Below are 27,039 nucleotides of genomic sequence, written 5' to 3'. Positions count from 1 at the left end.
CTCGTTTATACAATCTCTCCCAACCTGAAAGGGTCGCTATGCGTGCTTATATCTCTGAGAGTCTGAGAAAGGGACACATACGTCCCTCGAAGTCACCTGTTGCCGCTGTTTTTTTCTTTGTTAAGAAAAAAGATGGTTCTTCAAGACCATGTCTGGATTTCAGGGAGCTGAACAGTATCACAATTCGTGACCCTTATCCGCTTCCTCTGATCCCGGACCTGTTTAACCAGATTGTTGGGGCTAAAGTTTTTTCAAAGTTGGTTATAAGAGGGGCTAACAACCTGGTCAGGGTCAGGAGACGAATGGAAGACGGCCTTCAATACCCCTGAGGGCCATTTTGAGAATTTGGTCATGCCTTTTTGTTTGATGAATGCTCCAGCCGTCTTTCAGCATTTTGTGAACAGCATTTTTTATCATTTAATGGGGAAATTTGTATTAGTGTATCTAGATGACATTTTGATTTTTTCTCCTGATTTCAAAACTCATAAGGAACACTTACGCCAGGTCTTGCTCATCCTGCGGGAGAATAAATTGTACACTAAACTGGAAAAATGTGTGTTTGCGGTTCCAGAAATTCAATTTCTGGGGTTTCTTCTCTCCGCTTCTGGTTTTCGCATGGACCCCGAGAAGGTCCGCGCTGTGCTTGAGTGGGATCTTCCTGAGAATCAGAAGGCGCTGATGCGTTTTTGGGGTTTTTCCAATTATTACAGGAAGTTTATTTTGAATTATTCCTCTGTTGTTAAACCACTCACTGATATGACTAGAAAGGGGGTAGATTTTTTCTCCTGGTCGGTAGAGGCGCGTAAGGCCTTTTCTAATATCAAGGAGAGTTTTGCTTCCGCTCCCATCTTGGTACAACCTGATATTTCTCTACCCTTCATAGTTGAGGTTGATGCTTCTAAGGTGGGTGTGGGTGTGGGTGTGGGTGCGGTCTTGTCTCAGGGTCCCTCTCCTGCCAAATGGCGACCGTGTGCCTTTTTCTCAAAGAAACTCTCCTCCGCAGAGAGAAATGACGATGTGGGAGATAGGGAGTTGTTTGCCATCAAGTTAGCTTTTGAGGAATGGCGCCATTGGCTAGAGGGAGCCAGACACCCTATTACCGTGTTTACTGACCATAAGAATCTGGCCTACTTGGAGTCAGCCAAGCGTCTGAACCCGAGACAGGCCAGATGGTCTTTGTTCTTTTCAAGGTTTAATTTTGTTGTCACGTTCCGCCCTGGGGTTAAGAATGTGAAGGCGGATGCCCTGTCATGTTGTTTTCCGGGAGGTGGGAATTTTGAAGACCCGGGTCCCATTTTGGCTGAAGGTGTGGTGGTCTCTGCTCTTTATCCTGAATTGGAGGCAGAGGTTCAGGTAGCCCAGTCAGAGGCTCCTGATCTTTGTCCTCCTGGGAGGTTGTTTGTGCCTCTCGCTTTAAGACACAAGATTTTTAAGGAGCACCACGATACTGTCCTTGCTGGGCACCCGGGGGCAAGAGCCACAGTGGATCTCATCGCTCAAAAATTCTGGTGGCTGGCGCTTCGTAAGTCGGTTGAGGGTTTTGTGGCAGCCTGCGAGACCTGCGCTCGTACCAAAGTCCCTCATTCACGGCCATCAGGTCCTCTCCTTCCATTACCCATTCCTTCCCGTCCTTGGACACATCTGTCCATGGACTTCATAACGGACCTGCCTCATTCCTCGGGGAAGACTGTGATTCTGGTGGTGGTGGACCGTTTTAGCAAAATGGTGCATTTCATTCCTTTTCCTGGCTTGCCCAATGCTAAGACGCTGGCGCAGGCATTTATTGATCACATTGTCAAATTGCATGGTATTCCTTCAGACATAGTCTCTGATAGGGGCACACAGTTTGTTTCCAGATTCTGGAAGGCTTTCTGTTCTCGCTTGGGAGAAAAGCCACCTAATCCTATCTGAGGGGTCTGTAACACAAGAAGATGAAAGTACATATCGTGGGGTGTGTATGTGTATTAGACAGAAGGTAGGGATATGTATCTTGTGTAGTTTGGGTATTAGGGAGAGTAAGGGGTATATTTCTAGTGCTGATACAGAGCCGCTCTTCACCTACACGTGTATCAGCACTAGATATATACCCCTTACTCTCCCTAATACCCAAACTACACAAGATACATATCCCTACCTTCTGTCTAATACACATACACACCCCACGATATGTACTTTCACCTTCTTGTGTTACAGACCCCTCAGATAGGATTAGGTGGCTGTGTCTTCGCCAATGCCATTAGAACAAAGTTTTATGCGAATCCCTAGACCTGATGTCAGAACTACAGAGCAACAAAAAGCATAATGTATGAGATAGGTATCAGGGGAGATTTAAAGGGGTATTCCAGTTTTTATTTTTTTTACATATCTAATATATAAAGTTGAGTGTATGTGTGTGTGTATGTATGTATGTCTGCTAAAGGAATCCCCACCGTTGCATTTACAATCATGAAATTTGGCACACAGGTACATCAGGTGTCTAGGAAGGTTATAGACCAGGTCTCAGCTCTCTAGGACATACCATTCCTGAGATATTCCCAAAAAATGCATTAGCCAATAGAAGCTTGGTCACATTACCCTTATCAGCCGATAGAAGCTCACAGGCCGTTAGTCTCCACATACATACCGTTTTACTCCAGGTTTCCATAACAAACCAGCCATTTTTCTTCACTGCTGTAGGTCAGCTTTAAAGAGGACCTTTCACTTGTATAAACTATGTGAACTGAGTATGCTGCCATATAGAGCGGCGCCCGGGGATCTCACTGCACTTACTATTATCCCTGGGCGCCGCTCCGTTCTCCCGTTATAGGCTCCGGTACCTTTGCTCCTTAAGTTATAGTAGGCAGGTCTTCCCTTGTCCTGTGGACGTCTCCTTCTCCTAGGCTGCAGCGCTGGCCAATCGCAGCGCACAGCTCACAGCCTGGGAGTTTTTTTTCTCCCAGGAGAAGGCAGCCTAGGAGAAGGAGACGCCCACAGGACAAGGGAAGACCCGCCTACTATAACTTAAGGAGCAAAGGTACCGGAGCCTATAATGGGAGAACGGAGCAGCGCCCGGGGATAATAGTAAGTGCAGTGAGATCCCCGGGCGCCGCTCTATATGGCATGGCAGCATACTCAGTTCACATAGTTTATACAAGTGAAAGGTCCTCTTTAAAGAGAACCTGTGTGACAAACTCCCCTCCCCTACTTGCCAGCCTCTTACCATGTGATTATGGTCCCATGTTGTATGCACCGGTTTTATGCAATAGCGGCATAGTTATATAAGTTCATGTATTTTTCTGTCTTTGGAATTGTATTGTATGTTATGTGAGGGTACCCAGATAGCTAATTTTAGTGTATTCGTGTAGTCTGAGTGCCATTCACCTAATAATATGCACTCAGACTTGAGCTATCTGGGGATATGTTAAATATCTGTGTTTACTGTAAGGGTTGTGACATTGTATGTTTAAATGGTGATTTCTGTCCTGTTGTCTCCACATGTGTATTGGCGATTTCCCCCTTGTCCTGAGAGATAATTGAATTGCTCCTCGGTTGTCTCCAGGGCAGAGAGGAGGAAACCATGATGCATTGTGGGGATGTATTGTGTCTTTGTAGCCTGAATTGCTGCATATCTGTCCTGTGTCACAGTCTTCCTTCTGGTCCCCTAGGGGCGTGTCCACCAGATGGGGACCTGCATAAATACGGGCGGGTAGCCCTCAATAAAGAGTTCCTGTTTTACCCTTTACCATGTTGAGGCTGGTGTTTGGGTAACTGATCGACACTGGGGGATTGTTATACGCTGAAGATTTGCTATACTCCCCTGGCATAACTACTAGCTCTTGTAAGAGCTGTTCCACCTCTCTGGATGTAGGAGAGGTTCACCCACTGGAGCCTGGAGCCTTGTCGTAGGTCCAGGGTGGGTAGGAGACGGTGAGACCTCAACCAAGCTTCGGCGGTTCGTGGGGTCTGCAGCGCTTACGGTGTCAAGTGGAGTGCTTGGAGTCCTCGGGAAGCACTAGGAGCATCATTCAACGGAGGTACCCGGTCGGGGTGCCAGGAGATCCGTTACATTGATAGCAGCAGTGGTATGTGTTGTGTCTCTGTATCCTGAATAGCTGCATATCTGTCCTGTGTCACAGTCTTCCATCTGGTCCCCTAGGGGAGTGTCCACCAGATGGGGACCTGCATAAATACAGGCGGGTAGCCCTCAATAAAAAGAGTACCTGTTTTACCCTTTACCATGTTGAGGCTGGTGTTTGGGTAACTGATCGACACTGGGGGATTGCTATACGCTGAAGATTTGCTATACTCCCCTGGTATAACAACTAGCTCTTATAAGAGCTGTTCCTGCTCTCTGGATGTATGAGAGGTTCACCCACTGGAGCCTGGAGCCTTGTCATAGGTCCAGGGTGGGTAGGAGACGGTGAGACCTCAACCAAGCTTTGGCGGTTTGTGGGGTCTGCAGTGCGTACGGTGTCAAGTGGAGTGCTTGGAGTCCTCGGGAAGCACTAGGAGCATCATTCGACGGAGGTACCTGGTCGGGGTGCCAGGAGATCCGTTACAACCTGTCATCAAATTTATGCTGCCCATACTAATGGCAGCATAAAGTAGAGACAGGTGAGTTGATTTCAGTGGTCTGTCATTTATAAGTTAAAAGTAAGTGGTTGCCGAGAACCAACATCACAATCATTGCAGATCAAAAGGTGTATGTCCCACAAAAGGTGTATGTCCCACAAAAGGATACCAATAAAATAGTCACCTCATCCCACAAAAAATTAGCCCCTACATGAGAAAATCGCAAAAAAAAATAAAAAAATATAGCTCTCAGAACATGAGACACTAAAACATTATTTTTGTTTCGAATATGCTATTAGTGTTAAATTGAAATTAATTTAAAAAAGTATACATATTAGGTATCGCCGCGTCCATAACAACCAGCTCTATAAAAATATCACATTACCTAACCCTTCAGGTGAACACTGTAAAAAATAAAAAATAAAAACTGTATATAAAAATCCATTTTTTTTGTTACCTTACATAACAAAAATTGCAACACCAAGAGATCAAAAAGGCGTATGCCCCCCAAAAAAGTACCAATCAAACCATTACCTCATCCCGCAAAAAATTTGATCCTACCTAAGACAATCTGTCAAAAAATAAAAAAGTTATGGCTCTCAGACTATGGGTACAGTAAAACATCATTTTTTGGGTTTAAAAAATGCTGTTATTGTGTAAAACTTAAATAAATAAATAAGAAAAAGTATACGGTACATATTAGGTATTGCGACATCCGAAATGATCTGCTCAATTTTTTTGCCAATTTTTTGGTCACCTTGCCCCATAATGTGTCATAATGAATGATCAAAAAAATATGTACGCGAAAATGGTACCAATAAAACCATCAACTCTTCCTGCAAAAAACAAGCCCCTGCACAAGACGAGCGGCAGAAAAATAAAAAAAAATATTGCAAACATACATTTTTTTCAAAAATGCTTTATTATGTAAAACTGAAAGAAAGAAAGAGAGCAGACATATTTGATATCATTGCGTCCGTAACAACCTGCTAAAAATAGCACATGATCTACCCTGTCAGATGAATGTTGTAAAAAAGAAAAACGGTGCCAAAAAAGCAATTTTTTGGTTACCTTGCCTCACAAAAAACGTAATATAGAGCCATTAAAAAATCATATGTACCCCAAAATAGTACCAATAAAACTGGCACCTTATCCCTAGTTTCCAAAATGGGGTCACTTTTTGGGAGTTTCTACTGTAAGGGTGCATCAGGTGGGCTTTAAATAGGACATGGCATCTAAAACCAGTCCAGCAAAATCTGCCCTCCAAAAACCATATGGCGTTTCTTTTGTTCTGTGCCTACAGTGCTCCCTTACATCAGTTTACAACCACATGTGGGGTGTTTCTGTAAACCGCAGAATCAGGGTAATAAATATTGAGTTTTGTTTGGCTGTTAACTCTCGATACGTTAAAAAAAAATTTTTTATTAAAATGGAAAATCTGCCAAAAAAGTGAAATTTTTAAATTACATCTCTATTTTCCTTTAATTCTTGTGGAACACCTAAAGGGTTAACAAAGTTTGCAAAATCAGTTTTGAGTGGCTTGAGGGGTGTACTTTCTACAATGGGATCATTTATGGGGAGGGGTTTCACTATGTAATCCCCATAAAATGACTAGTATTGAGCGCGAATATTCAAATCGCGAATTTTAATCGTGAATATCGTCACTTCAAGAATTCACTAATATTAAGACTATACTGCTATATATTCGTATTCGCAAATAGTGTTGAACATTCTAATCGCGAATTTATTGCAAATATATTACATTGCCAATTTTTTCATAATCAAGTAAACAATGATCTCCAGTCATTGTTTACTAGTGATGATCGGCATAGGCAATATTTGAATTCGCAATATTTTGCAAATTTTTTGGCCGAATATTTGCCATAAACTTGCAAATTCAAGAATTCGTGATCTCCAGTCTTCGTTTACTTGATTGCGAAAATCGGCAATGTAATATATTCGCGATAAATTCACGATTAGAATATTCAACACTATTCGCGAATATAAATATATAGCAGTATATTTAAATATTCGCGAATTCTCGAAGTGACGATGTTCACGATTAAAATTCACGATTCGAATATTAGCTCAACACTAGTAAACAATGACTAGAGATCACGAATTCTCAAAAAAATTTGCAAAATATCACAAATTCTAATATTGCCTATACTGCCCATCACTAAAAGTGACTTCAGACCTGAACTGGTCCTTAAAAAGTGGGTTTTGGAAATTTTCTTAAAAAGTTTAAGAATTGCTTCCAAAATTCTAACATCCTAAAATTTTTATGACATTTACAAAATGATGCCAACATAAAGTAGACATATGGGGAATGTTACCTCAAAATATGTATTACTTATTCACTATCTGTTTTTAAAGCAGAGAAATAGAAATTTTGAAAATTGCTAATCTTTCCAAATTTCTGGTAAATTTGGGATTTTTTCATAAGTGAAATATATTGACTCAAATTTATGATTTAGAATCAGAATGTCTTGGATAAATAAAAGTGTTCCAAAGTTATTACCACATAAAGTGACATGTCAGATTTGCAAAAAATGGCCTGGGCAGGAAGGTGAAAACTGGCCCGGGGTAGAAGGGGTTAAAAGGGCTTTTGAGTTATTCAATGAAATCTATCTGTATAGCGCCACCTGCTGTTTGCTCTTTTTCTAATTTCTCTGTCCTGCTCACTGAGAAGGAAGCACATGCTCAGTTCTATCCTTTAACTGCCAGCAGCTGCAGCAGAAAGGATACACCCCTGAGAAAGGACATGTCCCCTAAACTGCAAGCTTGAAATAAATCTAGCAGAACAACTGAATGACTGGGGAGATCTCTGGATCCATGTGAGGTACAGGGCTGGTTCTGACTTTGTTAGAAAGAGGTTGTCATGTACTAGATTATGTATGATTTTCATTTTTTTTATTATTCATGGGATAACACATTTAACTAAAAGCCAGGTCACATGATACTTGCGAGGGTCACATGACTGCTTACATGACTGGCGCTATATTTAGTCCTATCCAGCTCTCCTATGGATGCCTTTTACAGGACTAAAATGGGCCGTACCATTTTTTTCCTTTAGGTAGAGGCTACTGTATGGATATAATAAAAAAGGCCCCTTTCACACCAGCGTGACAGATTGGCTCCGGATGCGTTCAGGGTGCATTCAGTGAAACTCGCACCATTTTGCAAGCAAGTCAGTTTTGCCTGCGTTCAGTTTTTCACGCGTGTGATAAAAAACAGAAGGTTTACAAACAACATCTCTTAGCAACCATCAGTGAAAAACGCATTGCATCCGTACTTGCTTCCGGATACAATGCGTTTTTCACTGGAGTCCCATTCACTTCTATGGGGCCAGGGCTGCGTGATAAACACAGAATATAAAATATGCTGCATTTTTTAAGCAACGCAAAACTGATCGTGAAAAAAAAAAGCACAGACACATTGACATGAGTGGGTCAGGATTCAGTGTGAATGCTATGCGTTCAGGTTACGCATTGCACCCGCACAGAAAGCTCGCTCATGTGAAAGAGGCCAAAAAGGTCTGCAAGCAAAATTTTAGATAGATATAAATTAGAAAATTGTTCAACATCCTATTCTGCTAAATAAGTACATGTAATCAGGAAAAACAGAATATCTCTTTAAGTCTGAATAACAATGAAGATGTCTATACCTTTCAACGTTCCGTGGCAAGCTCTCTAAGGGAAATGATGGTCGTCTGAAGAAGGGATATAATGTGTTTGACAACAGACCTTATAACTGATTTTTAGTTTCATGTAAACATTAGATCTATCATTTCTCATGAAGTATTGCATTCTATAGTATGTAGGTATGAGCTCATACTTACCAACATTTAAAAAGTAAAAATCTGGACATTTAATCTCTACACCAGGGGCCACCAAGGACATCACCAAAACAACCTAGAATGCCCCAAAACATCCACACTGGGGTGAGGCTTGTATAACTGCCCCACTATATTCAGACTGTTGGCAAGTATGATGGCTGATAAATAACTAAATATATTTAAATATTAAAATGGAAATTATGAAATTGTATCTCTATTTTTCATTAATTCTTGCGGAACATCTAAAGGGTTAACAACGTTTGTAAAATCAGTTTTGAATACCTTGAGAGGTGTAGTTTCTAGAATGGGGTCATTTTTTGGTGGTTTCTATTATGTAAGCTTCACAAAGTGACTTCAGACCTGAACTGGTCCTTAGAAAGTTGGTTTTTGAAAATTTCTGAGAAATTTCAAGATTTACTTCTAAACTTCTAAGCCTTGTAACGTCCCCCAAAAATAAAATGTCATTCCCAAAATGATCCTAACATGAAGTAGATATATGGGAAATGTAAAGTAATAACTATTATTGTAGGTATTAATATGTATTATAGAAGTAGAGAAATTGAAACTTGGAAATTTGCAAATTTTTCAAATTTTTTGGCAAATTTGGTATTTTTTTATTTAAAAACGTTTTGGTTTTTTTTACTCTATTTTACCAGTGTGGTCTTTTTTACTCTATTTTACCAGTGTCATGAAGTACAATATGTGACGAAAAAACTATCTCAGAATGGCCTGGATAAGTCAAAGCGTTTTAAAGTTATCACCACATAAAGTGACACTGGTCAGATTTGCAAAAAATGGCCTGGTCCTGAAGGTAAAAATGAGCCCGGTCCTTAAGGGGTTAAAGTAGATTAGTATCTGAGTATAATGACTGCATGACCCAAAAGGTAAATGGTAATGACACATACATAATGTATAGTATATATGTGTGTGGAGTAAGGTACAGCATATCCATGAATAATATGCTGTATCTTTGAAATGCTTTGAAATCCCCTACACACGGGGAGGTTCTCAATAGGGTAGATACTTGCATGCATGGCATGTGAAACACTGGAGGGTCACTGACAAAAGTGACAAGCTCCCTATTAAACAATTGCAACTTCTGCGTGTGATCCGCAAGGTTCAGAAGCAGTGGCTGAATGAGTCAACAAGTGTCACCAGAAACCACTCGAGCTTTAAAGGAACCTGTAGGCCTTGCGGTGTTACCTGCTGGTGGCTGCCCCTATTCCTAGGCAGCTGCCCAATCTTTGTGACCACCAGGGCTGTTTATACGTCATTGCAACAAGAGTCTCTGTATTTCCAACATTTACACACAAACAATCCCATAGTTATATAGGCCCTTTCAGTTACTCTGATCACAATTTTAGAAATCATAACAAATATCAGGAGGTAGTGAATTTTATTTTCTCATAGATCTGGAGTATAAATTGTATTAAATCATTCTTGCAAACATAAAATCGAACTTTTAATTACATTTCCTAAAGAAAACTACAAGAGTGAAAAGACCAGTCTCAAATTATCATGCCGTAACACACAAATTGGAGCTGGATTCTTTGAGGGAATTTCATTAAAAGTGATATCTTATATTGGCATATAGTGGTGATAGAGTGAAACAAAGCCTCCAGGAATATGCCATATAGGTTACACCCTCACCTATCTGGGTCCTTTTTCTGATATAATTCATGCAAACCTCCCTGAAAACAAGGAGAGTCAGAAATCTTTTCAGCTGGAGCTTTCTGTCACTCACTACTGTGGTGAACTGAACACTTCCCCGACTCTGATCTCTGCTGATATTGATGACAGATCTTAATGCTAGGAGAGGACGTGACATGTGAGTGAACATTTGCTGTTTGTATTCAGCAACTTATTGGCTGGGGTGCTGCTTATGGGGGCACACTCTGGCTGGACACTTTGTATGTGGGCAGTCCCTGGCTCGACATATGGAGCACTCTCTGGCTGGGAACTTTGTATGGGGGCAGTCTCTGGCTGGACACTTTGTATGGGGGCACTCTATAGCTGGACACTTTGTATGGGGGCAGTCTTTGGCTGGACATATTGTATGGAGTATCCTTTGGCTGGACACTTTGTATAGGGGACTCTCTGCTTGACACTTTGTATGAAGACGCTCTCTGGCTGGACATTTTATATGGGGGCATTCTGTGGCTGGAACAGAAAGTATGGAGGCAATCTCTGGCTGCGGCACTGTGTATGTAGACAATGTCTGGCTGGGCACTTTGTATGGAGCACTCCCTACTGGACACTTTATATGGGACACTCTCTGGCTGGACACTTTGTATGGGGCACCGCCTTCCTGACACTTTGTATAGGGGACTGCCTTCTGGACACTTTGTATGGGGACATTGTCTGGCTTGAGCTACAGTCAGGTCCATAAATATTGGGACATTTGAGGGTATTTACATCCAAATCAGGTGAACGGTGTAGGAATTACAACAGTTTGCATATGTGCCTCCTACTTGTTAAGGGACCAAAAGTAATAGGACAATTGGCTTCTCAGCTGTTCCATGGCCAGGTGCGTGTTAATCCCTCATTAGCCCAATTACAATGAGCAGATAAAAGGTCCAGAGTTAATTTCAAGTGTGCTATTTGCATTTGGAATCTGTTGCTGTCAACTCTCAAGATGACATCCAAAGAGCTGTCACTATCAGTGAAGCAAGCGATCACAAGGCTGAAAAAAACCAAAACAAACCCATCAGAGGGATAGCAAAAACATTAGGCTTGGCCAAAACAACTGTTTCAACTATTCTTAAAAAGAAGGAGCGCACCGGTGAGCTCAGCAACACAAAAAGACCCGGAAGACCACGGAAAACAATTGTGGTGGATGACCAAATAATTCTTTCCCTGGTGAAGAAAACATCCTTCACAAAAATTGGTCAGATAAAGAACACTCTCCAGGAGGTAGGTGTATGTGTGTCAAAGTCAACAATCAAGAGAAGGCTTCACCAGAGTAAATACAAAGGGTTCACCACAAGATTAAACCATTGGTGAGCCTCAAAAACAGGAAGGCCAGATTAGAGTTTGCCAAACGACATCTAAAAAAGCCTTCACAGTTCTGGAACAACATCCTATGGACAGATGAGACCAAGATCAACTTGTACCAGAGTGATGGGAAGAGAAGAATATGGAAAATGAAAGGAACTGCTCATGATCCTAAGCATACCACCTCATCGGTGAAGCATGGTAGTGGTGGTAGTGTCATGGCGTGGGCATGTATGGCTGCCAATGGAACTGGTTCTCTTGTATTTATTGATGATATGACTCATGACAAAAGCAGCAGGATGAATTCTGAAGTGTTTTGGGCAATATTATCTGCTCATATTTAGCCAAATGCTTCAGAACTCATTGGGCGGCGCTTCACAGTGCAGATGGACAATGACCCAAAGCATACTGCAAAAGCAACCAAAGAGTTTTTAAGGGAAAAAAGTGGAATGTTATGCAATGGCCAAGTTATTCACCTGACCTGAATCCGATTGAGCATGCATTTCACTTGCTGAAGACAAAACTGAAGGGAAAATGCCCAAAGAACAAGCAGGAACTGAAGACAGTTGCAGTAGAGGCCTGGCAGAGCATCACCAGGGATGAAACCCAGCGTCTGTTGATGTCTATGCGTTCCAGACTTCAGTCTGCAATTGACTGCAAAGGATTTGCAACCAAGTATTAAAAAGTGAAAGTTTGATTTAGGATTATTATTCTGTCCCATTACTTTTGGTTCCTTAACAAGTGGGAGGCACAGTTGCAAACAGATGTAATTCCTACACCATTCACCTGATTTGGATGTAAATACCCTTAAATTAAAGCTGACAGCCTGCAGTTAAAGCACTTAATGTTGTTTTGTTTCATTTCAAATCCATTGTGGTGGTGTATAGAGCCAACAAATTTTGAATTGTGTTGATGTCCCAATATTTATGGACCTGACTGTATATGTATAGGGACATTCTCTAGCTGGGGCCTTGTGTATGAAGGCATTCTCTGGCTGGGCACCTTGTGTGTGGGCACTCTCTGACTGGGCACCTTGTGCGTGAGCACTCTCTGACTGTGTGGGCACCTTGTGTGTGGGCATTTTCTGGCTGAGCACTCACTGTGTATGGGAAAATTCTCTGGTTGACACAGTTTAATGGGACAGTCTCTAGATTGCATTTAGGGTGCTCTGGAACCCAGGTCAATTTGGCTTCACATGATTTGGGTCTTTTTACACTGGCCAAAGATTGGGCCAGTTATTGGGAATGAACATTCCAACGAACACTAGTTTCTGATAATAAGTTTGTGCAAAGGTGGCAATAATCACCCAACAAACGAGAAAATACTTGTTTGTCCATTCATTGGGCACTCAAAACCATCATTCGTCACCAGCACATAACCCTATGTAAGTAGGGGATGTGCTGCAGATAGTTTACAAAGTGAATGATCGTAATAAAGATTGTTTGCACTCTCACTTTACATGAGGTCATGTGAAAGGCACTATAAATGACCGCCGATCACCTTGTATATCAATGATCAGCATTTACTGCCCACCATCACCCAAGTATTAAGAGGATCCTTATTCTAGCTTTTACATAAGGCCTGCTCTCAAGGCTTTGCATCTGTGTGCCCTTTTACATCAGCCAAGGATTGGGCCAATTATCGGAAACAAACATTCCTTTGAATGCTTGTTACCAATAATTGGCCTGTGTAAAGGTATCTGGTTCCTGTCCCCAATAGTGGTCCTAATCTAAATTCCACATTCACCTATCAGTATGTTTTTAGCTTGTAGAAGGAAAATGGTTTAGCCAGAGGAAACTACACAAATACAGGCCTCAGCAGGTCGTGGCATCCTGTTGAAAGGTATACTTTTTCCAAGATTAGGAATAAAAGGTGCAACTGAGAACTACAGATACTCTACAGCATCATATTTAAGGAGGAGCTGTCACCTGTCACCACATGTTTTAGTAACTACTTGCATTCCCCATGTAATAACAATTCTGGAGCATCTGTTCTTATGAATCTATGTTGTACCATTCTGCTATTATTCCTCCTATAAGTTTCCTGAATTGCCAGAAGGTCCAACTTACATAGTCTGCCACTGGCAGCACTGATTGGATGGTGTCGGACTATGTAGGGACATCCCCCAACTGGAACCGCAAAACAGTTGGACCTTTATTCATTCAAAAACATCTAGTGGGAAGTCATAAGAATAGATGCTCCAGAAATGTTATGTGGCAATGAAAATGCTTACTAAAACTAACTTGTCATAAGCCTCCATAAAGGGGTTATCCCGCGAATTTAAAACTTTTTGTTTTACTCACTTTCTACCGTTTCTGTGGGCGGGCTCGCCTCGTCACATGATTTAACCAAGTACCTCCATCTCCCAGGATGCATTGAATTAGCTCTTGTTAACCATTTCCTCCCCTGCATAGAAAGTTGTCCCCCACATATAGCCCCAGAGATACATATGGTATGTAATGCCCCACAGTTACCTTCTCCGCTGTCTCTAGAGAGAGCTACAGCTGTCTATTTCTATGAATTTAGATGGAAAGATGAATGCATGAAAGATATCTGGACCACTTCACCTTCTAGCTATGCCAGCACTGAGAGGAGGAAGGGAGGCTATTGGGCATGTTAGTCCACCACTGAATGCAGGAGAAAGTGGACCAAAGGGATAAACAGCATGGGGCACTACCAGAGAGAAAAACATAATGCATATAAAAAACTAACTATTTTTATTGCATGCATATTACAAAACTTGCCCTATTTATTGCATAGCTTTACCTTTAGTGAGACAACCCCTATAAGGTGTCGGGATTTGCTCTGGTAGGCAGGGTAAGCGGACGCAGTACAGAGGCAAAAACAAGGTTGTAAAGCAAAGTTCAGTGTTTTATTCACACATAAGGAAAAATAAGCCAAAAGTAACGGTGTTCAGTTTTGGTGCCTGTTCACACCACACGAAGTCTATAGTGCAAAAAACCATCACCTGGTCAGCAGTTTTCCACCCGCAGTCCACAGCAGGCTTTAGAGGCCTGTTTCCCCAGCATGAGGCTCTCAAGACACAGACTCCACAGCTTCTCTGACATGGATGATAATCCACACCAGCTGAACGTGCTGGGTTTTTATATTCCAGCCCAATACCCGGCCTGAAACCGTGGGGAACAGCCACCCACCCTGCTCTTTGGCTGCTTCCAATAAGAACCGGCCCGGATCGGCTTTACAGCCATACTAACAGCTGAAGTGTCAGACTGCAACGGCAAAACTGACACTTCAGGGAAAAACCCGGTTCTTACCTCACCGAGGCCAGGAACCTCGGTGGCACATATTTTCCATCAATGACGGCCCCTTGTTTCTTCTTATAAAGGGCATTGGGTGTTAAATGTAAAAGCATTCAATTTGACTATTTAATGGCGTGAGAAAATGTTTGAGATTTAAAAACACTATTTTTACCTTCAAAATGTCTGTTTTGCTAGTTTTAAGCCACATTTGAGTCACTATTATTTAATACCTGAGGTCCGATATGTTACATGGTAGTTCTTGGTGAACACAATAGCAATAAACAGATAATAAAATAAATCTATAGAAATCAGTGACTAAATGTGTACCTCTTTCATTTCATAGGTCTTTACAGTGCAGAAACGGTTTGATGTGGTCATGTTGTTGTCTTGTACGACCTATGAAGGTTTCCTCACACTAAATTGATAATGAATTCAGCAAATTCTCTCACACAACAAATGGCAAGTCATGTGAGAGCTTTCAGTGTTACTGCTCTTGTTAGACACAAGTTTCTAGTCTACTTGCCTTTGACAGTCCCAGTTGGGGCTTCCTTTTGAGGGCGAGACCCCTCCCTTGCTGCCATCTGTTCAAGTGTTTCATGCTCAGGCTCACATATTGTAGTGTATAGCGTGAGGGATGGGGCACATATTTTTACGGCTGGCTGGCTGAGGGAGGCCTGCAGGTGCCATAGTCTGTGTTGTGTCAGGTGATGGGGTGAGAAAGAGTCTCAGGGAGACAGGTGTGTGAATGAATGCCCGAGTATCATCTTCTTTGAAATGTGGACACAACATCACAATGGTGATTTTCAACACAGGGGTTTTGTTTGAATCAATGTTTAAAGCCTATACTGGAAACATAACGTGGTAAAATATAATACGTGGAGGACAATGATATCTGTCAGCTGCATGTTAAAAGTGAAAACTCCAGTTTATTCCAAGAGACTCTCAGTACTGCAAAAGCAGTGTTGAATTTTTATTTGTAATTATTCAATAGGGTTTTGGTTGCTGCTTAGCAACCGAGCGACTTGTAGTTGGTGACAACACTAGATCTCCAGACCTTTGTGGAGATCAGAAGTTGTCACTCACATTATGTATTAATGATCATCATGAGATTCAGCTGTCAGAGAACTGAAGATGACAAACTGTCCCCGTACACCTATATGTTTGCATCTGTCATTCAATTCCATTATGAAAAAAATATATACATTAATATATACTGCTTTTGTGTGGTTCATCATTTGCCTTTTTTTTTTAGTACTGTTTAAATAAAAAAATATATATTAACACAAGCCTGCAAAGTATATGCCTGGATATGTTGTATACATCTGATGAAGGTCATAAATATGGTATGAACAGAACCATAGGCTACTTTCACACTAGCGGCAGGACGGATCCGACAGCTCTGCCCCTGTCCCCATTATAATCAATGGGGACAGAGCGGCAGTCCGGACGGCATGGCAAAATAGCGGCAGGACGGATCCAACAGGGTGAACAGGCTGTCGAATCCGTCCTGCCGCTAATGTGAAAGTACCCTTAGAAAACCTTTTTGAGAGCACTATTTTCCTAGAAAGCATTTTGGAGGACCTGTGCTAGTCCCTAGTATGCTACTCTCGGTTTTTCTGCAATATATATGTGTTGCCTGGGGGGGTACCCTTTCTCATTACGGAGATCGCCTAGTATGCATAGTACATGTGTGGAGTATTGTAGGCAAAGAAATGCCCCTCTGAGTTTCTAGGAAATATATTCAAATTAGCTTTTCTAAGCTTATCTGATGCCAGCAGATATAAGATGTGCTAATTTTTCTCAGAGACCCAGAGGAACGATAAGTTATGATGCTCATGCATACTTGGCAGCTTCCATAAGAAAAAAATCTCTCTCTCTCCCTCCTTCACTTTCTCTTTCTCTCTCATTTGCCCAAAATGAATAGAAAAAATTTGGGTTTGTTACAATCCAAACCTTTGGGGAAATTCAGGACGAATTCTGAATCGGTAGAATTGATTTGCTCATCCTTCGTACACGTCTTTTTGTTGTAAACTACAGTCAAGTATTCAACGTTAAAGTTGGTCAATCATTCAGCTATCTTCCAACATCTCCACACACATACTTGTGCGGTTTGGCTGATCATGTATGTGTTGTTATTGAATGGAGAGGAGAAAGACGCTTCTGGTAGTGACTTTTCTCTTGGGGGGTCAAAAGGATCAGGCAATATGAAGATTCTTCTCTTCCCCGGTATCATCTGTCAGGAGAGAGTCATGGGCTCCCTATACATATAAGACTGTTGGCTGAACCTGCAGTTCTCGGCTTCAGCTGACAGTACACTAATGCGGGAGACATAGATTGGCTGCTATCTCGTACCAATCAAGAGGCATCAGAATACAGTCATAATTTGTGAAATAAAACTGGTGTCCGACAAGACAGTGTTGCCTAGCAGGAAAAGAGCATGGCCTACCGGAAAGGGGTGAAGATTTGTCAAAAAATGTGCAGCAAAATTCTGACATAAAGTAAGACAACTAATAGGTTGCATAAAAGTAAACTACAGTCTAAATATTCACCAGATTTATCATCCAGAATGATGTTTCGTAGATCTGAATCTCACAAAACCATTGGATCAGCCAGTTTATGATTTGGATGTACACTGAATGTTTATTCGCAGAAAGAACTGATTGTAATGGAGGCATTCATGGCTAGTGAATGGTAACAATTAGACCGCAGTTACCTCTGCTGCCTTCGACATGCGAAGCACATGATATAGACTATTATACATCCATCTACAGTCAGTAAGGAGGTTTGGGAAAGGGTAAAGCAAAATGTGTATGGAACCCTGGGAGGTTGAGATCATCTAAGGACATCACATCTGGTCAAAAGTAGTGTTTAGACATTGCAGGGGCTATGGAACGTTTTTAAGGAGTTCTGTGTGGTCCCTAGTGTGTGTCAGGGTTAGGCTTAGAGTAAGGTGGTTGTGGGGGTGGACAAGAAGACTGTTTGGGGGAGGGCTGGATTCTTCTAGGAGCCCATACATTTAGCCAAAACCTTTGGAAAAGTTGCTGAGAATTCCATTTCTGCATGCTTACTGAAGCTCTGGATCAGTACAGTTGATTCTACGTACAGTAATGTTCAAAAAATAGCAGCCAAACATTATTAACCTGATAAATTACTATTTTTTGAAGAAGTGATATTTCTGCATAGCAAATCATTTACTTGTATGTGTAGCAGAGTAATAGAGAAAAAAACAGACCCTACCATTAGGACATGCCTGCCGCTCATTGAGTAACTGAATAATTAATTGAAAGGGGCATGCTCAAAATAATAGCAGTGAGTCATTAATTCTGTGGAATAACAGGTGTCAATCTTGGCGCTTATTTAAAGTAAGAAGGTGGTATATGTTGCACATGTTGGTAATAGTGCATTTCCTTCTGAAATACTGGGGAAAATGGGCCATGCCAGACACTATTCTGATGAAGAATATACTTTGATTAAAATGTTGACTGGACAGGAAAAAACATATACAGAAGTGTTGCAAATGATAGGCTGCTCAGCTAAAATGATCTCAAATGTCTTAAGTGGCAACCAAAACCTGAAATACGCGGAAGGGAGAGGGGAACTACTGTTCGACTAGATGGAAGAACAGCCAAAATGGCAAAGGCTCAGCCATTGTTCACCCCCAGAAAGATCAAAGAAGATCTGAAGTTACCAGTGAGTACTGCCACAAACAAAAGACAATTAAGGGAAGCACGAATTTCCTACAAAGTCCCATTGTTCAATAAAAAGACATGTCCTGAATAGGATAAAATTTGCCAAGGAACACACTGACTGGCCTAAAGAGAAATGGCACTACATTTTGTGGGCTGACGAAGGCAAAATTGTTCTTTTTAGCAGGGCCGGATTAACGTAGGGGCAGATGGAGCTGCAGCTCCACGCCCCTGCGTGAAAATAGGCCCAGTAGCCCGCTAGGAGGCGGCGGCAGGGCACAGGGAGATGAGCGCTCATCTCCATAGTCATCTGTATCGCCGTCCTCAGGACAGCGATACACATGATTGTGTTGCGGCGAGGCAGGGGAGGGAGAGGCGTGTCCCTTCCCTGTGACTCTGATAGGCTGCTGGCACTAGGCCGGCAGCCTATCAGAGGCCGCTGCAGGCGGCACAATGATGTAATCACGCCGCCTGACTCCCGTACAGCGCGGGACACAGGCCGGAAGAGGCCTGCGTCACATCGCTGACACGGAGGTAAGTATAAGTGTTTTTTTTAATATGTACAATTACAATACTTTTACTGGCACATGATGGGGGGGCCTCTTGTTACTGGCACATCATGGGGGGTCTCTTGTTACTGGCACATCATGGGGGGGCTCTTGTTACTGGCACATGATGGGGGGCTCTTGTTACTGGCACATGATGGGGGGCTCTTGTTACTGGAACATGATGGGGGGGCTCTTGTTACTGGAACATGATGGGTGGGCTCTTGTTACTGGCACATAATGTGGGGGGCCTCTTATTACTGGCACATGATGGGGGGGTTCTTGTGACTGGCACGTGATGGGGGGCTCTTGTTACTGGCACATGATTGGGGGGCTCTTGTTACTGGCACATGATTGGGGGCTCTTGTTACTGGCACATGATTGGGGGGCCTCTTGTTACTGGCACATGAGGGGGGGCTCTTGTTACTGGAACATGATGGGGGGCTCTTGTTACTGGCACATGATGGGGGGCTTCTTGTTACTGGCACATGATTGGGGGGCTCTTGTTCCTGATACATGATTGGGGGTGCTCTTGTTCCTGGCACATGATTGGGGGTGCTCTTGTTCCTGGCACATGATTGGGGGGAGGGTGCTCTTGTTTCTGGCACATGATTGGGGGCCTGGGGATTGCTCTTGTTACTGGCACATGATTGGGGGGCTCTTGTTACTGGCACATGATTGGGGGGTGCTCTTGTTACTGGCACATGATGGGGGGCTCTTGTTACTGGCACATGATTGGGGGGGCTCTTGTTACTGGCACATGATTGGGGGGACTTTTGTTACTGGCACATGATTTTGGGCATCTATGGGGGCACATTTTACTGGCACATTATTGGGGGGCAATTATTACTGGCACATTATTGGGGGCACTTTTTACTGGCATATTATTGGGGGCACTTTTTACTGGCACAATATTGGTGGGCACTATAGGGGCATCTACTGTGGCCACAAAGAAGGGGTATTTTATATGGGGGGCTCTGTACAGTAGCATTTTATACTGGGACCCATCATGGAGGGTACTGTGGGGGAGAGGAGAACTATGGGGTCATCTACGGGGGGCACTAAGAAGGGATATTTTATACTTGCAAATTATGGGGGACACTGAGGATATCTACTGGGGCACTATATATGGGGCATTTTATACTGGTACATTATGGGGGGCACTAGGAGGAAGGGGGGAGAGGATCACTATGGGGGAATTTACTGGGGGCACTATATAGGGGTATTTTATAGTGGCACATTATGGGGGCACTATGGGGACATTAGCTCAACTGGGGGCATCCCGTATGCGCTGTGAATGGGGATTGCAGTGCATGGACAGTCTCAGGTTCCTACAGACTCCACATTTGTGTACCGCAATCCCCATTCACCCATTCATGGCACATGTGCAGGATCTCAACACGTCGCTGTCAAGTGAGCCATTGGTGTCAACCAAAGGAGCGGGTGTGACTTCACATGGGAGAGGTTTTACGGTCTGGAGGGCAAAGAGGACCCCCTACCACACCTCTTTTGACACTCTGTGCCCCCATAAGTGTTTTACTTAAAAAAAATGTAAGCTATGTAAAGGCTAAAGAACAGATTCTATAAAGGTATGCAAGGTATCGATACATCAACATCTATTCAGCTATGCTGGTAATTTCATATGCATAAAACATATGACTGATGCACTTTATATAAAAAAGGCCCATTAAAATCTTCAGGCCCAGGCCCATGATGCTCTTATGAGGCAAAACCCAAAAATGCAGACGAACTGTGAAATGTAGTCCAATCATCCTGGGCTGGAATACCTGTTCAGAGGTGCCAGAATTTGCTTGACTCCAAGCAACACAGATGTCAGATCTCAGAAACAATGGTTATGCCACTAAATATCACTTCAGAGTTAAGTGAAATCTCAAATATTTTTTCAGTTTATACAATGCATTTTTGAGTTTTTAGAGAACAATGCTGGCACTCCTATTTTTTTTAATAGCCTAATATTCCTTTTTCTTTACATTCTGTAAAGGATTAACACAAACTGGAGACATTATTATTATTGTTGTTTTGATTTGGAATTGAATGTGTAGTATTTCCAGTACATTTGCATAAATAAAAGTTATAATGATTTTGCGCTTTATTAGCTTTTTTAATCTTACTGCTATTTCTTTTTAACACTACTGTATATTAGAGAAGAAAATACATTTGCAATTATCTAATTTATGAGCCTCTGAGTTACGCAGTTGCTTGTAGCAAGAATAATCCCTGCTGTGTGCAGTTATATGTATTATACATTTTATTTTTCATGCATATGGTATTGTAATACCTTGGCTTACCTGTCCCAGACATTTCCAAACGGCTGCTTCCCACTTAATGTAAGCCATTCTAAAAAAGCATAAAAGATAAAATGTATGAAAATCAATTTAATCAACACATGATTGATAAATAAATAGATGATAGACAGATGGGTAGATAAATTGATTGATTTCAGCAGTTGCCTGACCGTGAGTGGAGGTGATAGTTGCTTTTACATGCAGCAGTCAACAATTTCTCTTCAGATGGTCACTGATGGAAACTTCTAACATATAAAATAACTACAGATGAGCGAATTTCAGGTTATGAAATTTGTTCACTCTTCGTTTACTGGTAAAAGGTGAATTGCGTTATGGATTACGTTACCACGGACCATAACGCAATTCTATGACGGAATGCATAACGGAATGCCTTTAGAGGCATTCAGTTATTCATTCCGTCATAATAGAAGTCTATGGGATGCAAAACGGATCCATCCAGTTTCCGTTATGCAGGAGAGGCCTCCCCTGCATAACGGAAACGGGACAGATCCGTTTTGCAGCCCATAGACTTCTATTTTGAGGGAATGAATAACCGTCATAGAATTGCGTTATGGTCCGTGGTAACAGAATCAATAACGCAATTCACCTTTTACCAGTAAACAACGCGTGAACGAATTTCTAAATATGAAATTCGCTCACCTCTGAAAATAACTTTCGATATTTTATTATATTTAAACTGGCCATCATCATCAGAATAATGTCAGTTTAATGTGTACAGAGCGGTGAACTGCTTTGTACATGTCCACTGGTTGTGACTAAAATCTATGAGCCATAAGGACCTTATGATGTCACCAACAAAGTCAGTCGACGCGGAAGTGGAGGCGCCAGCAGCTTCACTGAGAGGGGAGGAGCACAGCTGCTGGGAGGATGGTGAGGTGAGTATTCTCTACTGCCCATACACAGCCACCAATAAATGCCAGGACTTGCATGTTATCCACAGCACACATTGACACCATTATTAGTGGTTCCACACCACTAGACCACCAATGACTATTTGTTACATTATAAGACCACTCTGTCACCAACATTTTTTTTTTGGAGGGGCCCAAGAATGATATTGGAGGGTTCATATCAATGAAAGGGGAGGGGGCATGCATAGAGGAGAAGGGAGTTGGAAAGGGGGTGCACCAAGCCTTCTGCCCGGGCCCTCTGGTGCTCGAAAGTGCTAATTAGTATAATAAAAATGCTGATCTCTAAGGAACGCTGCTACGTACAAAGCGAAGTAAGGTACCATTTTAATCAGCATGATCAACCCTACCAGGCAATATGCCTGATTTAATAAGGTTGATCATGCTTACAGAGGCTCTCTAAAAGGGTTTTCCGAGATTTTAATACTGATGACCTTTTCTTCTAGTTCATTGGTATCTGATCAGTGGGGGTCCAGTATCTGATCAGTGGGGACCCCCACCAATCAGCTGTTTGAGAAGGCAGAGGTGCTCCTGTCTGTGAGCTCACCAAGCATAGCACCGTACATTGTACAGCGGCTGTTCTTGGTATCACAGATCAGCCCCAAACACTACTATGGCGCTGAGCTGTGCCTAGGCCTTGTGACCGATGAACGTGACGTGACTTGGCCTAGGGAAAGCAGCAAGAAGGCCGTGGCGCTATTGCGAGCGCTGCTGCCTTCTCAAACAGCTGATCGACGGGGTTCCCAGGTGTTGGAGACCCCCCTTCCCCATCAGATACTGATGATCTATCCAGAGGAAAGGTCATCAGTATTAACATTTCAGAAAACCTCTTATTTTCTACATTTCAAATTAAAAAAAAAATAACTAGAATAAAATATCAAACATGTTCATGAATAAGTAAATGGCGTTTTATTCTTTTTTTTTTTTGCTTCTACGCTTTTACTTTGCATTTCACTTGAAGCTCGCATTGAGGTCTGAATTGTTTCCGCATGCCCCCGATCTGCAATATTAATATTATTTTATATAGAACGGCAGACAAATACTGATGTGCTGTTATTTCATATTGCCGTTGGGGGTCTGCTGGAAGATGGTATCTTTAAGGAGCAACGAGCTTGTGGGAAAAACTCCCTCTTTCTTTCTAATCTTCTGTCTTCTTGATGTTTGCAGATTGTTTTATTAACAAGTGCCACATTCAATACCGAGTATTGCCCAAAAGTGAACTGAAGCAACTGCAAAACTATCAAAGCAGTGGAAAGCATACATAATTCATAGAGACCCTTTAATCTCTTCAGGGTAGAAAGAAATCAAAACAATTTGAATACAATGTATTGAAAGTGACCTGATGGTTGTATGGCACTGTGAATAAGTCTACTCATTCTCTCCATGAGACACATCAGAACAACTGTATGTGATGTAAAGAGCAGGTAGGTGGTAAAGCTGAGTATAAGGAGGTGTCTCCTGAAGGGCTTGTTCAGCTACTTCTCCCTGCAGATGTACATTATGTATGTAGAGTGAAATAATGCAAGACGACGGCACCTCTGACTGAGCATAAGGTAGCGTAACTGGCGGATCTCATGACTGATTGATCAATGGTAACGGGTTGTACAGGATTAAAATGAAATAACTGTGTTCTTCCATGAACAGCGCCACACTTGTACACAGGTTGGATTTGTATTGCAGTTCAGTTTTACTCAAGTGAAGGGGGCTCATTTGCAATACCACACACAACCTGTGGACAAGTGCGGCAAAACTCGGTTCCCCAAAATACCAATAACATCCGTGTGACCTCTGTGTTGATCCGTTTTTTGTTTTTTTTTGTGGATCAATTGTAACAATGCCTGTCCTTGTCACAAAACGGACAAGAATAGTACATGTTTTATCTTTTTTTGTGGAACAGACATGCTGACATATGGACACAGAATGCACAGTCATTTTTGTTTTTTTCCAAGCCCCATTGAAGTGAATACAGACCCGTAAAAAAAAACGGAAAAGAAACGGAAAACAAATATGTTTGTGTGCATGAGCCCTTAAACTGAGGTAAGCCAAGCAATGCTGAAACAATGTGCTTTGATTGGACTTATTCTTTAAAATAGAGACAGAGACCAACGCTGGGGCGTAGCTAATGGCTCATGGGCCCTGGTGCAAGAGTTCAGCTTGGGGCCCCCCTTCCCTCAGTGCTTTGTGGCTAGGGGCAGGAAGCACAAGGCCTTCGTGCTGCCCGAGGCAAAAATTTAAACGGCACCCCCTTGAGCTAGAGGTGTAACATGCACTTTCTATAATACTGGTGTCTTCTTATGCACCACAAGGGTCTTTTGGCCCCCTCAGGCTCCTGGGCCCGGTAGCGACTGCTACCTCTGCACCCCCTATAGCTACGCCCCTGCAGACATATGTCATTCTGTATGTCATCTGTGTGCATCTGTATACTTGGATTGTAACACGGAAAAGAATAGTGCATGACAAATGTGCAGTGCCGAAAATCAGACCTGTGAATTGATCCCTTGAATTTTATAGGTGTCCGGAGTTCTCCAGCCAAATCACTATGCATGGCTGTGCTGGGAGGGTTGCCATGCTGACAAGTCCCAGCTGGTCGACCTGTCAGTGGGACTGGAAGCCGATCCAATTAGGTTTCTGACACTGTGTTCAATCCCAGAGCTAGGTGGGGGATTTAACCACTTCAGCCCCGCTAGCTGAAACCCCCTTCATGACCAGGCCACTTTTTACACTTCGGCACTACACTACTTTCACCGTTTATCGCTCGGTCATGCAACTTACCACCCAAATGAATTTTACCTCCTTTTCTTCTCACTAATAGAGCTTTCATTTGGTGGTATTTCATTGCTGCTGACATTTTTACTTTTTTTGTTATTTATCAAAATGTAACGATTTTTTTGCAAAAAAATGACATTTTTCACTTTCAGCTGTAAAATTTTGCAAAAAAAAAGACATCCATATATAAATTTTTCACCAAATTTATTGTTCTACATGTCTTTGATAAAAAAAAAATGTTTGGGCAAAAAAACAATGGTTTGGGTAAAAGTTATAGCGTTTACAAACTATGGTACAAAAATGTGAATTTCCGCTTTTTGAAACAGCTCTGACTTTCTGAGCACCTGTCATGTTTCCTGAGGTTCTACCATGCCCAAACAGTAGAAAAACCCCACAAGTGACCCCATTTCGGAAAGAAGACACCCTAAGGTATTCGCTGATGGGCATAGTGAGTTCATAGAACTTTTTATTTTTTGTCACAAGTTAGCGGAAAATGATGATTTTTTTTTTTTTTTTTTTTTTTCCTTACAAAGTCTCATATTCCACTAACTTGCGACAAAAAATTAAAAATTCTAGGAACTCGCAATGCCCCTCACGGAATACCTTGGGGTGTCTTCTTTCCAAAATGGGGTCACTTGTGGGGTAGTTATACTGCCCTGGCTTTTTAGGGGCCCAAATGTGTGAGAAGTACTTTGCAATCAAAATCTGTAAAAAATGACCGGTGAAATCCGAAAGGTGCACTTTGGAATATGTGCCCCTTTGCCCACCTTGGCTGCAAAAAAGTGTCACACATCTGGTATCGCCGTACTCAGGAGAAGTTGGGCAATGTGTTTTGGGGTGTCATTTTACATATACCCATGCTGGGTGAGAGAAATATCTTGTCAAAAGACAACTTTTCCCATTTTTTTATACAAAGTTGGCATTTGACCAAGATATTTCTCTCACCCAGCATGGGTATATGTAAAATGACACCCCAAAACACATTGCCCAACTTCTCCTGAGTCCGGCGATACCAGATGTGTGACACTTTTTTGCAGCCAAGGTGGGCAAAGGGGCACATATTCCAAAGTGCACCTTTCGGATTTCACCGGTCATTTTTTACAGATTTTGATTGCAAAGTACTTCTCACACATTTGGGCCCCTAAAAAGCCAGGGCAGTATAACTACCCCACAAGTGACCCCATTTTGGAAAGAAGACACCCCAAGGTATTCCGTGAGGGGCATGGCGAGTTCCTAGAATTTTTTATTTTTTGTCACAAGTTAGCGGAAAATGATGATTTTTTTTTTTTTTTTTTTTTTCATACAAAGTCTCATATTCCACTAACTTGCGACAAAAAATAAAAAATTCTAGGAACTCGCCATGCCCCTCACGGAATACCTTGGGGTGTCTTCTTTCCAAAATGGGGTCACTTGTGGGGTAGTTATACTGCCCTGGCAATTTAGGGGCCCATATGTGTGAGAAGTACTTTGCAATCAAAATCTGTAAAAAATGGCCTGCGAAATCCGAAAGGTGCACTTTGGAATATGCGCCCCTTTGCCCACCTAGGCTGCAAAAAAGTGTCACACATCTGGTATCGCCGTACTCAGGAGAAGTTGGGCAATGTGTTTTGGGGTGTCATTTTACATATACCCATGCTGGGTGAGAGAAATATCTTGGTCAAATGCCAACTTTGTATAAAAAAATGGGAAAAGTTGTCTTTTGACAAGATATTTCTCTCACCCAGCATGGGTATATGTAAAATGACACCCCAAAACACATTGCCCAACTTCTCCTGAGTCCGGCGATACCAGATGTGTGACACTTTTTTGCAGCCAAGGTGGGCAAAGGGGCACATATTCCAAAGTGCACCTTTCGGATTTCACCGGTCATTTTTTACAGATTTTGATTGCAAAGTACTTCTCACACATATTGGCCCCTAAATTGCCAGGGCAGTATAACTACGCCACAAGTGACCCCATTTTGGAAAGAAGACACCCCAAGGTATCCCGTGAGGGGCATGGCGAGTTCCTAGAATTTTTTATTTTTTGTCACAAGTTAGCGGAAAATGATGATTTTTTTTTTTTCTCTTTTTTCCTTACAAAGTCTCATATTCCACTAACTTACGACAAGAAATAAAAAATTCTAGGAACTCGCCATGCCCCTCACGGAATACCTTGGGGTGTC

At 42.1% G+C, this 27,039-nt stretch overlaps 1 protein-coding gene across 5 annotated transcripts in view; it reads right to left on the bottom strand.

The window, feature by feature from the left end:
* The window catches only part of CDK15 (cyclin dependent kinase 15), a 225,216-nt gene that overhangs the window by 41,885 nt on the left and 156,292 nt on the right, over positions 1 to 27,039 (bottom strand). For 4 of the 5 annotated variants that reach the window (XM_044304650.1, XM_044304651.1, XM_044304649.1 and 1 more), the window contains 2 exons: positions 21,184 to 21,232; positions 8,219 to 8,263 (listed from right to left, as the gene is read on the bottom strand). In XM_044304650.1, coding sequence (XP_044160585.1) covers positions 8,219 to 8,263; positions 21,184 to 21,232 — 94 coding nt within the window. The remainder of the gene's footprint in view (positions 1 to 8,218; positions 8,264 to 21,183; positions 21,233 to 27,039) is intronic. The other variant, XM_044304652.1, reaches the window with a different exon arrangement.

The sequence above is a fragment of the Bufo gargarizans genome, chromosome 8 (assembly GCF_014858855.1).
Source record: "Bufo gargarizans isolate SCDJY-AF-19 chromosome 8, ASM1485885v1, whole genome shotgun sequence".
Lineage (NCBI taxonomy): Eukaryota > Metazoa > Chordata > Amphibia > Anura > Bufonidae > Bufo > Bufo gargarizans.
The sequence above is the reverse complement of the archived record's forward strand: the minus strand, read 5'-3'. Positions and strand labels throughout refer to the sequence as shown.